General features: G+C 37.4%; 1 protein-coding gene across 6 annotated transcripts in view; it reads left to right on the forward strand.

Annotated features, from left to right (window-relative positions):
- EML5 (EMAP like 5) overlaps window positions 1–12,026 on the forward strand; it is a 107,273-nt gene that overhangs the window by 16,471 nt on the left and 78,776 nt on the right. For all 6 annotated transcript variants that reach the window (XM_008148408.3, XM_054715844.1, XM_054715841.1 and 3 more), the window contains exons 5-9: window positions 2,834–3,019; window positions 3,329–3,464; window positions 4,190–4,391; window positions 9,285–9,422; window positions 10,740–10,996. In XM_008148408.3, the coding sequence (XP_008146630.2) occupies window positions 2,834–3,019; window positions 3,329–3,464; window positions 4,190–4,391; window positions 9,285–9,422; window positions 10,740–10,996 (919 nt within the window). The remainder of the gene's footprint in view (window positions 1–2,833; window positions 3,020–3,328; window positions 3,465–4,189; window positions 4,392–9,284; window positions 9,423–10,739; window positions 10,997–12,026) is intronic.

A 12,026-nucleotide genomic window follows, 5' to 3' on the forward strand; every position in this document is an offset into this window, starting at 1 on the left:
GCTTTTTTTCACATCTTAAAACTGTGGCTGCTGTTACACCCTCACAGAGTTGAGATTCAATAAGGCAGTGTATATGTCGTAGTGCTTAGCACATGGTCAGCTTTCTGACAGTGTTACCTTTTCTTCTCTATGAGTTCTCTTATTTGATTTCAGCCTTTGAAAGCCACTGTTTACTTTGCATATGAAAGCTTTGAGTTTTGTTTCATAATTGTAGTTTAGGATTTGAAGCCCATATAGTCAGTGGTAGTATTCACTCTTAGGTTTATAATTACTTTTAAATCCGTGATGCAAATTGGAAATACTTGCTTTTCTCCCAGTATCTGATATAACAGTTCCTGTAACAGTTAACTAACTCCTAGTAAGTAAGGTTTTGTGTGCACATTCTTCTGATACTCTCCCTTGCATCCACATTTTCTCGAGAGCATCTTTGGCTGCTGCTGCAAATCTGGGTCCTGATATGATAATGAATAGGCTCTATGCTAGGTTTAAAGTATGTAGTATAAGCACTATGAAGGTGAAAATTTTGTCTTGTTCGTCTTTTATGAACATCAGTTTGACACAGTACTTGATATATATAAAGTCCTTAATAAATTGTTGGCAAATTAATAGAGACCTTACTGTTGTTTTATACTATAAATAAAGCTGAATTTTTCATTTTCAGATTTGAAAAATCTTCTCAGTTAAATTAAACAAACTATATGGTTGTTGTTTTTTTACTGTATTTCCTTACATTTGGTAGAGGCAGTGAATAACATTGTAGCTCCCTGCAGGCAGTACATAAGAGGAAACTAAATCCCAAAGATGATCTAGAACTGCACTGGCCAGTACAGCCATTTAAATTAAATTAATTACAATTAAATAAAATGTAATAGTCATTTCTCAGTCACACTGGCAGTATGCTCAAGAGCCACATGTGTCAAAAAGAATAAAGGATTGATTCTAGATGCATGTATATATAAAAAGAGCCGCATGTGTCTAGTGATTCATCTATATATACCATATAGAGAGATAGCGATATATACAGACACATTTTCATCATCATAGAAAGTTGTCTTGGACAGCACTGATTCTAGAACGAAGGTTCTTAACTCTCACTGAGCATCAGAATCATTTGGATGCCTGGGCTTCCCTCTCCAGAGGTTCTGTCTCAGTTTATCTCAGTGGGGGACCAGATGTACTATGGTTTATCATTTCCCCCAGGTGATTCTAATGTGCAGCCACAGCTGAGAATCACTATTCTAAAAGAAAATAATAGATTGAAATTGGGACTTGCTGAAAGGAAGAAAACCAGCTATCCTTATGCACAAAATCATGGGACTTCAAAATGTAAAAATCATAAACTTTCTTTGATTAAAACACTCATGAGTTATTTGAGTAGATCATCATCATAATTTTTAGTTCTTTGAGGCTTCATGTTTTAAATTAAGATCTTTAGGTCTTAAGATCTTGAAGGTCAGATAAGATTTTTAAGTTTATAATATTAACAAATTATATTATTTTAACCAGTAATTTAGTTATTATAAAGTTGAATTTATTCTTAGGACCTAATTTCTTTATACACAGCTATTTTATATATCTGTAATAATAAAAGCGTAATATGCTAATTAGACCAGACAGCCAAACGACCTTCCGGACGTCATTCTGGACGTCCTTCCTGATGAAGCCGTGGCAGCGGGGGACCAAGGCAGATGCAGTTAGGGGTGATCAGGTAGGCAGGCAAGCGGTTAGGGGCAATCAGGCAGGCAGGCAGAGGGGTTAAGGGCGATCAGGCAGGCGAGTGGTTAGGGGCGATGAGGCAGGCAGGCAGAGTGGGTAGGGGCGATGAGGCAGGCAGGTGAGCAGTTAGGGGCGATGAGGCAGGCAGGCAGAGTGGTTAGGGGCGATGAGGCAGGCAGGCAGAGTGGGTAGGGGCGATGAGGCAGGCAGGCAGAGTGGGTAGGGGCAATTAGGCAGGAAGGCAGAGTGGGTAGGGGCGATCAGGCAGGAAGGCAGGCGAGCAGTTAGGAGCCAGCGGTCCCGGATTGCGGGAGGGATGTCCCAATTGTGAGAGGATGCAGGCGGGCTGAGGGACACACACACACCACCACCACCACCACCACCACCACCCTCCCATGCACAAATTTTGTGCACCGGGCCTCTAGTGTGTGTGTGTGTGTGTGTGTGTGTGTGTGTGTGTGTGTGTGTGTGTGTGTATCTGCCTTTGCCCCAATTTTGTTTTTTTATTTCTCTCTGCAAACTATTAAAATTTACCTGAATTCACAAAGAAGAACAAAACTCTGGTCATGAAGATTTATGTTTGACCTGTTTGACTTCCCTGTGTTTTCCCAAGAATGAACCAGTCATTCCAAATATGTATTTCTCTTATTTTTTAAGCTTTGAGAAGATCAATGGGTGCAACATACTAATCCTTTTATTTTTCCCTGTCTTTGCTGTCTTTGTCAGATTGAACATTAGGTTTGGTCCTTTTTTCTATTAGTATATAGTATCTTCATTGCTAGCTCATTCCCAGCTTTTCAACTTAAGTTTCATGTAGTTTTCTCTTCAGAAACCTAAGGGAAGCATAGCATATTTAAAAAGTAATGTAGTTCACCCCCCCCCAACCTCCACCCCTGTTATTCTTACAGATAAGGATTGAAACCAGTGACTTATCTGCTATAACTAGCTATTGACAACACTAGGATGAGGATGTGAACCTTGAGTGCTATTGTATCATAAGGGAAATTCTTAGGTAATTTCTAGTCTGCTGCTCTAATGTAGCATCAAAGTACTGGGAATGTTTTACTTTATTTTATAAGCATTCTTTGGTAATCTCATTATACCCTGTACCTTTCAGTTCTGGAGTTTATGTGGAAATGCTCTGACCCCAAAACGAGGAGTCTTTGGTAAGACTGGCGACCTTCAAACAATATTGTGCCTGGCCTGTGCAAGGGATGAGTTAACATATTCTGGTGCACTCAATGGGGATATCTATGTTTGGAAAGGAATTAATCTTATACGGACAATACAAGGAGCCCATACTGTAAGTACATTTAAATATTTCCAAACACTTTTTGATGTTAACTGCTTATCTTCTTTTCTTAGAACAAAAGATTACATAATATAGAAAACTTTCTAATCAGTCCAGTTACTTGGAAAATATTATAACACAATTTTATGCCTATCTGTAATTAATTTTTATAGGGTATAAGGTTTAACTTTATTTTCTTTTATGTTATGTGCATATCATTAAATACCTCTTTGGTCAGATACTGAGTTCCTATATATAATCTATTTATAGATTTTATAGGTTTTCTTAAAAAGTAAAATGTTAAATTATTTCCTCTTCCAGGCAGGAATTTTTAGCATGAATGCTTGTGAAGAAGGCTTTGCTACTGGTGGCAGAGATGGCTGTATTCGTCTTTGGGATTTAACTTTTAAACCAATTACTGTGATTGATCTCAGGGAAACAGACCAGGGTTACAAAGGTAATAACAAACCAAATAGTATCTCATTACTAGACAAATTCTAAATATACCTAGGATTGTCTGTTTCTTTCCGTAAACATGAATGTATGTTTTATAAATATAATGAGACATTTGCCTGTTCACAGTGTATACGTTTAATTGAAATTCTTCTGTTGAAGAGAAATTTTGCCTAAAGCCAGTCTAGGTTTACTGTTATGACAAAGATTCCTTCATGTCTGATGACTGTTATAATGAACCTGAAGGGTGATGTGATAGATACTTACTTGGTAACGTTGGATCTTGAAGCTATTTTCCTATTAGAATGCTAGATGTAACTTTAGCAAATAAACTGTTGAAAAGAAAGTGTGTCAAGGGTTGGAGGAAACTTTGTACACAGCACCTCTATGTTGGTCATAATGTATAGATAAGAAAACTGGGAGGGACATTAGCTTTCCCAAGGTTACAAAAGAATTGTGAAGTATACAGAAAAAGTAGAAGTCTCTTTTTCTTTTTTAATTAAAAATTTTTTTAAACCTCATTCTCGGGTGAGGATTAAAATAATAATAATAAAAAGAGAAATATCATTCCACATAGAAAACAATATAGAGAATTGAAAAAGATGTATGGATCAGAGACTTACAGATTTCTTTTATCTTACATCTAAGGTATAAAAATTAATATCAGTTTACGCCATTGGAATTCTGTTATTACAGCATTGCTCTTAAATGCAATTCCCTTTTGACTAGGTTTGTCTGTGAGGAGTGTTTGTTGGCGAGGTGACCACATTCTAGTTGGAACACAGGACAGTGAAATTTTTGAAATTGTGGTGCATGAAAGAAAGAAACCCTTCCTAATTATGCAAGGGCATTGTGAGGGTGAACTCTGGGCACTTGCCATCCATCCTACAAAACCTTTGGCCGTGACTGGAAGTGATGATCGTTCAGTCAGGTAAGCCAATCTATATATATAAAAGCCTAAGCGACCATTACAACTGGATGACCGGATGACCGGCTGGTAGCTATGATGTGCACTGATCATCAGGGGGCAGATGCTCAATGCAGGAATTGCCCCCTGGTTGTCAGTACATTCCCACAGCCAACCTCCCATGGCTGGCCAACCTCCCACAGTCCCTTCCCCAAGCCGGCCGGCCCCCATGGCCCCGATTGGGACTGGGCCAGACAACCCCAATCAGCCCTGATTGCCGGTCAGGCTGAGGGACCCCACCCTTGCACGAATTTGTGCACCAGGCCTCTAGTTATAAAATAATAGCATAGGCTGGAATTTGTTCTTAGATAAACATAAGAAAAACGTCTTAAAAATGCATTTAAATTTTTTCAACTTTTGTTATATAACAAATGAACATACTTAAGAGGCACTTAAAAATTAATAGAATTAACTATAAGATGTTTTTTCCTATTAAGTTGGAGTTTGTTCCATTTCAAAATATACAGAGCTACCTCCACCTTTTTAATATCCTGTAATATTCCAATGCATGGATATACTGTAATTTATTCAACAATACATTGTTGTCCAGATAACTTCACCACGGTACTGGCTGCACATATAAGGGCTGCTTTTGCCTTATAATTTTAGATTGAATTCATTAAGAAACAGTATCAAATCTGTAGCAAAAGCTAATTTCCAACTCTGCCGTTCAGTGTTTAATAATAGTAACTGAGAGCAGTTCTGGTTCAGAAAAATTTCATTCCTGGCTCTGAGATCAAAATATCACAATAAAAATTTATCACTGCTAAGCCATTAAGCTGCTGTTTAGTAGTGCAAGTTAGCATTTTTAACTTCTGTTACTGAAAAAAATGCAGACCTGATGGAGGTTAAATCCACAAGAGCAAATGAAGCTCATAGTTATCACTATTGGTTCAAAGAAATAATTCAAAAATTTTTTTGCAGAATACTTGCTAAAGAATAATACAGTGAATACATAGGCTTTGTAAGAATTAATAAACAGAAACCTCATTTAAAATGAAGTCAGGAGGCCAGAAGGGGGAGCTCTCACTCCCCATGGTCATGAAGGACAACAGGAAGAACTTTTTTTTATTTTGTGGGTTTTTTTTAAAATGTTTTTATTGATTTCAGAGAGAGAGGAAAGGAGAAGGAGGGGGAGAGAGAGAGAGAGAGAAACATTGATCTGTTTCCTTCTGTGGGCAGATGGACCCACAACCTGGGTATGTGCCCTAACCGGGAATCAAACCCGTGACCTTTTGGTGTACCAGTATTTGCTCCAACTAACTGAGCCACATGTGCCAGGGTAGGATGAACTCTGTTTTATACGCGTTCTCACAACTTCTTCTCCTTTATAAATGAGTTTCCTCTCCTTTGTTTCTCTGGACTTGTGTGTGGTTCACTATTAGACAACATGTTCCAGTTACAATTCTTCTTTGTAGTCAAACCCATTTTACTGGAGAAACATCTGGCTGTTTTCACAGGCTTTATAAACTAGTCTGAGGCATTTCCCCCATGCATATTTTTACCACCATTTCATTCCACTTTATGTGGTGTCAGATTAGTGCTTTCTCACTAATGCCTTTAAAAATATTCTAGCCTACAGTTGTTCCACACAGACTATTCATAGAAGCTATTTGTTCATCATTGCAAACTTGGCATTGACACCTCAAATAAACAACCGAGTAGTATCCATAACATCTGTGGATTTATCAAGATTCAAAGAAAACCAACCACTCAAAATTATTTTCCTTGTTTTTTAATTAATTGTTGGTGTTGTTCCCAACACTCTCATCATTTCCTTGAGCAAACTGTTCTCACCAAAAAGCTAATAGTCTTACTTTTATTTTCTCTGGACACATTTCTTCAGCTGCTGCCATTCAAAATAATTTAGTTAATCCTTTACCAATAAACAGTTTTCTTTGCTTGTCTAACAAATGAGCCACTCAGAAACTTACTTTTGTGGAAACCTCATTTTAATTTTAAAGAAATTCTGCTGCAATGAGATATTTTGTTTTACATTTTTAAGTTTTCTGACCATTGGTTTCCTGTGAGTTGAACATATTGTGATGAGTGCTTAGTCTGAAAATAACACATATTTGTATTCTTTTAAAAAAGCTATTGTGTCATTGCAAAATAAACATACTGCTTTACTAATTCAGTAACAGTATAATTTGTAATTAGCTTTAAAAATGTGCCTTAAAAATGCAGTATTCGAAGTTTACTTTTCTGTGGTGTTTTTTTCTTGTTCTGACATGGATGGGTATGTACTAGAAATTAAAAATAATAAATTGTCACCACATGATAATACTGGTGGCACTCAAAATTCTACCAAGTTATAACTGTGCCAGTTTAGTGCGCTGAAGGAGCGTGCAAAGTGATATGTCGCACACTGTCTGCCGTCTCTTTCTGGGTGGGTGACTCACCACTGCCTCCGTAGTGTAAAAGCAGCCATAGACAATATGTAAACAAACAAATGTGGCTGTTTCCATCAAACTTGGTTTACAGATTTGATTTTGATTTGAATTTCATATGATTTTCTCATGTCTCAAAATGTTATTCTGTTAATTTTTTTCAACCATTTAAACATGTAAAGAAAACTTCTTAGTTTGCAGACTGTACAAAACCAGGCAGTGGCCCCCTTTGGCCCACCAGCTCTGGTTTGCTGATCCCTGTGGTAGAACATAGAAAGTCTTCAGTAATTATCACATTTCTATCATATCCTATCTAATAATAGACAAATATGCAAATTGACCATACCTCCAACACACCCACAAGTCACGCCCACAAGCCACGCCCACCATCCAATCAGAGTGAGTATGCAAATTAACCCAAACCAAGATGGCTACAGCCACAGAGAGCAAGGTTTCCTAGGTAACAGAGGAAGCCAAGCTTTCTGCCAGCCGTTACAGGCCTAAGCCTCCACTCAAGCTACAAAGTTTCAATTATAGAAGGTAAACAAATTCAAACAAATGGTGGCAGAATGGAGCTTGAGAGCAGGCCAGGGTTGCCACCAGCAACAGGAGAAGCAAAGCTTTCCGCACACCCTGGCCGGGCCCATCCGCTTAAGGCAACAAAGTTTCAATTATAACCCCAACACAAATGGCTGCGTGCCTCGGAGGGAGCCCCAGGCTTGGCTCCGCTCCAGGCTACAAAGTTTCAATTGTAGAAGGAAAATAAATTCCAGATACCAGGGCCTCCGCTTGCGTTGCCAGGGGGCGTGGCCTGCCTGCAAACCACCACAGGCCCCTCGCTCAGGCCGCCCCACGCCCCAAGGGAACCCCACCCTGATCAGGGACACCCTTCAGGGCAAACCAGCTGGCCCCACCCCTGTACCAGGCCTCTATCCTATCTAATAAAAGAGTACTATGCAGATTGATCATCACTGCAACACACAATATAGCTGCCCCCATGTGGTCAAAGATCCTGCCCCCATGTGGACACAAGATGGCCACCACAAGATGGCCAACAGGGGAGGGCAGTTGGGAGGCACCCGGCCTGCAAGGGAGGGAAGTTGGAGGTGATCAACCCTGCAGGAGAGGGCAGTTAGGGGTAACCAGGCTGGCAGAGGAGGGAAGTTGGGGGCAAACAGTCTGGCAGCAGAGTGGTTAGGGGGTGATCAGGCTGGCAGGCAGAAGCGGTTAGGGGCAATCAGGAAGGCAGGCAGGCAAGCAGTTGGGAGCCAGCAGTCCTGGATTGTGAGAGGGATGTCCGACTGCCCGTTTAGGCCCGATCCCAGGGATCGGGCCTAAACGGGCAGTCGGACATCCCTTGAGGGGTCCCAGATTGGAGAGGGTACAGGCTGGGCTGAGGGACAACCCCCCTCCGTGCACGAATTTCGTGCACCGGGCCTCTAGTAGTAATATTAAAACATTGACATTTTTCCTTTGAAATCAGGAAGAAGACAATGATTTCCACTCTCACCATTATATTCAGCTGTAGAGTAAAAATCTTTGTCAGCACAGTAAGGCCAAATATATATGTATGATATACTATTTATGTATTTATGTATAGAGAGATATATAGATATTTGGGTTGGAAGAGAAGAAACAGCTCTCAATTGTAGGTATTATGATTGTATATGTAGAAAATTGAAAGGAAGATACAGAGAAATTATTGGAATTAAAAGGAATTTAGCAAATTTTCCTGGATATATAAAAATACACAGAATCATTTTTCCTATAAGACAGCAACACATAGAATAGTTTTTTTAAAAAGATGCTGCTAGAAAAACATTTAAGAATCTACTTAGTTTTACTGATCTTTTGCTAACCTTTTGGGGTAGATGCCTGTTCATTAAGTTGTTGCCTTTGTTTTTATAATATCTGCTACGTTCCCCCTAAGTACTGTGTCAGCTGTATCCCATAAGTTTTTATATAAAACAGATTTGCAATACCCTTCAAAAGGATAACTACTTTTCATTAGGATTTTGTCTTTGCCCTTTAGATTATTTGGAAGTATAATTCTTAATTTTCAAACAATGGGTATTTTCTTTTTACATTTTTCTTGTAGATTTTTAACATTAGAGTCTGGAATAGACTCTCAATTTGCATAGTCTTAATTTGAAGGACTATATACAAAGTATATGACATGTACCACTATATTATATCTAGATCTCCCCTTTGATCAGGGTAGAAATCATCTATCTAAAAAATTAATGTCATTACATTGTTTTAAAATAAAAGATTCTATCCACTCTTGTCATTTTAAGCATAAACTGTGTTTCTGTTTTCATGGATAAGAATTCCATGAAGTATACAGTTAAAATCTAGATTTATCTTAAAATGAGATTATTATTTTAACCAAAATGTTTTCATAGAGTTTATTATTTTTTAAGCATACACCAGTTAACTATTCTTATATTTTAATTAAATGTTACAGGATATGGAGCCTAGTAGATCACGCATTAATAGCAAGGTGTAATATGGAAGAACCAATTCGTTGTGCAGCTGTAAATGTAGATGGAATCCATCTTGCCCTCGGAATGAAGGATGGCTCATTCACTGTACTTAGAGTAAGGTATGGTATTGGGGGAGAAACAGAAACAGATAGTAATTTTCTAAGTGAGATATAATACTTATTGTTTTACCCATTTCCTTTGTAATTAATATATATTTCCTGTATTAGTTTCATTAAATATAAAAATATTTTTATAAAATGCGTTGTCAGAAAATTAAGTTAACTCAGAAACCTTGGTTTGAGGGTTAAGAATGCTTAATAGATTAATGGCTAAAATTTGAACTATAAATTAGGGTGCTGACTTTTCATTCCTTGGTAGTATTGATTTTCAATAATGATCCTCTGTCATTGAAGGGGGTGGGATGGACATTGAGCCTTTAAAAATGGCTGAATGATTTTGTTGTTTGAAAAAAATTCCTTCTGTTTTTCCTTTGTTTGGGTCTACTTTGAAGAATTTGTTAAAGCAATTAACATCTAGTGTTGAATTATAGATATGGTATAGATAAGTATTTATGAAATCTTTTTATTGAATTTATCGGGGTGACACTGATCAACAAAATTATATGGGCTTCAGGTGCACAATTCTACTTCACATCACGTCTCTGTACACGTCTCTGTCCATCATCATTTATCCCCGTCTTTCCTCCCCCACCTCCCCTCTGGCATTCACCACACTGTTGTCTTGGTGAGGACCATCCACCCAGTTGCCCAATCCAGAAGCCATTAATTCCTTTCTTCCTTTTGCCTCCCTGGTTTGGTGGAATGGTATTTCAGCTGGTCCCTTTACCTCCTGTTTTACTTACCTCAAAACCTTCTTCACTCTACAGCTATAGTGATGCCTAACACATTTGTTTGCATCCCTCCTCTTTCTGAAGTACAATAAAAGCTTTGGACTGTCCTTAGGATGAAGTTCATAATCCGTAGTTAACATAGACTGAAATGCCCATCTCTCCAGCCTTTTTCTTTCCACCTCAATCTCTTCCTTTGAACATATATAAAATATCTTTTACGTTTTCAGACACATCCTGTTCTCTTGTACTTCTGAGTTTGTATAGATGCTGACTCCTCTTTCAACATAAAATTTTGCGACTTTATTTCCTTTATCGTATGGCTCCATAAAGTTAATCTGAATCTCTAAACTACTTGAAGTAATTCAGGAAATGAAATTTAGCATTTTTTACCTGTTTCCAACTATATTGTACTTACATGTTTCTGTTCAGCAAAATAATTATTCCTTAATACTACTTGTCTCATTTACATTTATTTTATTGTTTATGAATACTTGATACAGCCTCACAGTCATTTTACACACATTTGGAAACTGAACTAATTCTGTAGTGACTTTTTTCATATGGTTTAATGTTTTTTTCTTTACAGAGATATGACAGAAGTTGTGCATATTAAAGATAGGAAGGAAGCAATTCATGAGTTAAAATATTCACCAGATGGAACGTACCTTGCTGTTGGATGCAACGACAGCTCAGTTGATATTTATGGAGTTGCTCAGCGTTACAAAAAAATGGGGGAGTGTGTGGGATCACTTAGTTTCATCACTCATCTGGACTGGTCCTCAGACAGTAGATACTTACAGACTAATGATGGAAACGGTAAAAGACTTTTTTATAGGATGCCAGGTAAAAATTTCTAATACATTATTTATAAATTATAGATTTTTAGTGCCTATAAATTATTCTAGGATTTCACTAGAAACAGAGGTAAGTTACATTTGACTATAAGAAATCAGTGAATTCCTGAGCTAATATTTTGGGCATTGTGATCTTTTCCATAAGGCTTCCCTAATTAATTGAAGTCTTTTTTGATTCTTAATTAAAGCTTTTTTGCTTAGAGGATCTAGAATAAGCATGTCAAACTCATGGCCCGTGGGCCACATGCCTCATTTATTTGGCCCATGTTAGCCTTTGAGTTTGACATGCTTGATCTAGAACCTTTATGTTGAATTCCATACATGTGTACTGTACCAGTATATGGTAAAGTCCTTGTGTGTGTTAGGAAGTAAAATATGCAATTTTTATTGTGGAACTTCTATATAATTGCTACAAATGTCTAACCACAAGTTGTTGGGGTATTAATATTGGGTTGCCAATATTAATGATATAGCTAACAAATTAAATTTGAAAAAGTTTTCATCAAAGATTTAAAAAGAGATTTAAAACGGAGCAAAATATTATTAGTACTTTATTTAGTATGATAGTGAATTAGTCACTTTTGCAATAAGTTATTTGATACAACTACATAATTAAATTAATGCATCTCAATAGTGTTTACTAACAATCTGTATGTAATGAACATTGAATTAATCCTAAAGTCCTGTTACCTAATGTAAATGTATTACTTCCCACTCGTCTTTCCTTCCCAGTCCTTTTCAAAAGCTCTCTTTTTCTCAACCATGTACCTTCTTAGGTTTCTTTTTGAATACTTGATTTGTCACTTTCTTGGAACTTTTACTTTTTTTTCTAACTTACCCTGTTGTGACTAATCTGTAGCATGACTTTAATAGGGTTCAGTTTTATTCTTCATATGGTGAACCTGCTAGCTACATCCAGTTAAATCTGTGTGTGTCTCTGAATCAGTATAATTTTTGGCTTTTTAAAAATTTCTAGCATTTTATTCTCTCCTCTTCTTACCATATTTACCAATCTATTC

This window comes from Eptesicus fuscus, chromosome 5, assembly GCF_027574615.1.
Source record: "Eptesicus fuscus isolate TK198812 chromosome 5, DD_ASM_mEF_20220401, whole genome shotgun sequence".
NCBI classification, from domain to species: domain Eukaryota; kingdom Metazoa; phylum Chordata; class Mammalia; order Chiroptera; family Vespertilionidae; genus Eptesicus; species Eptesicus fuscus.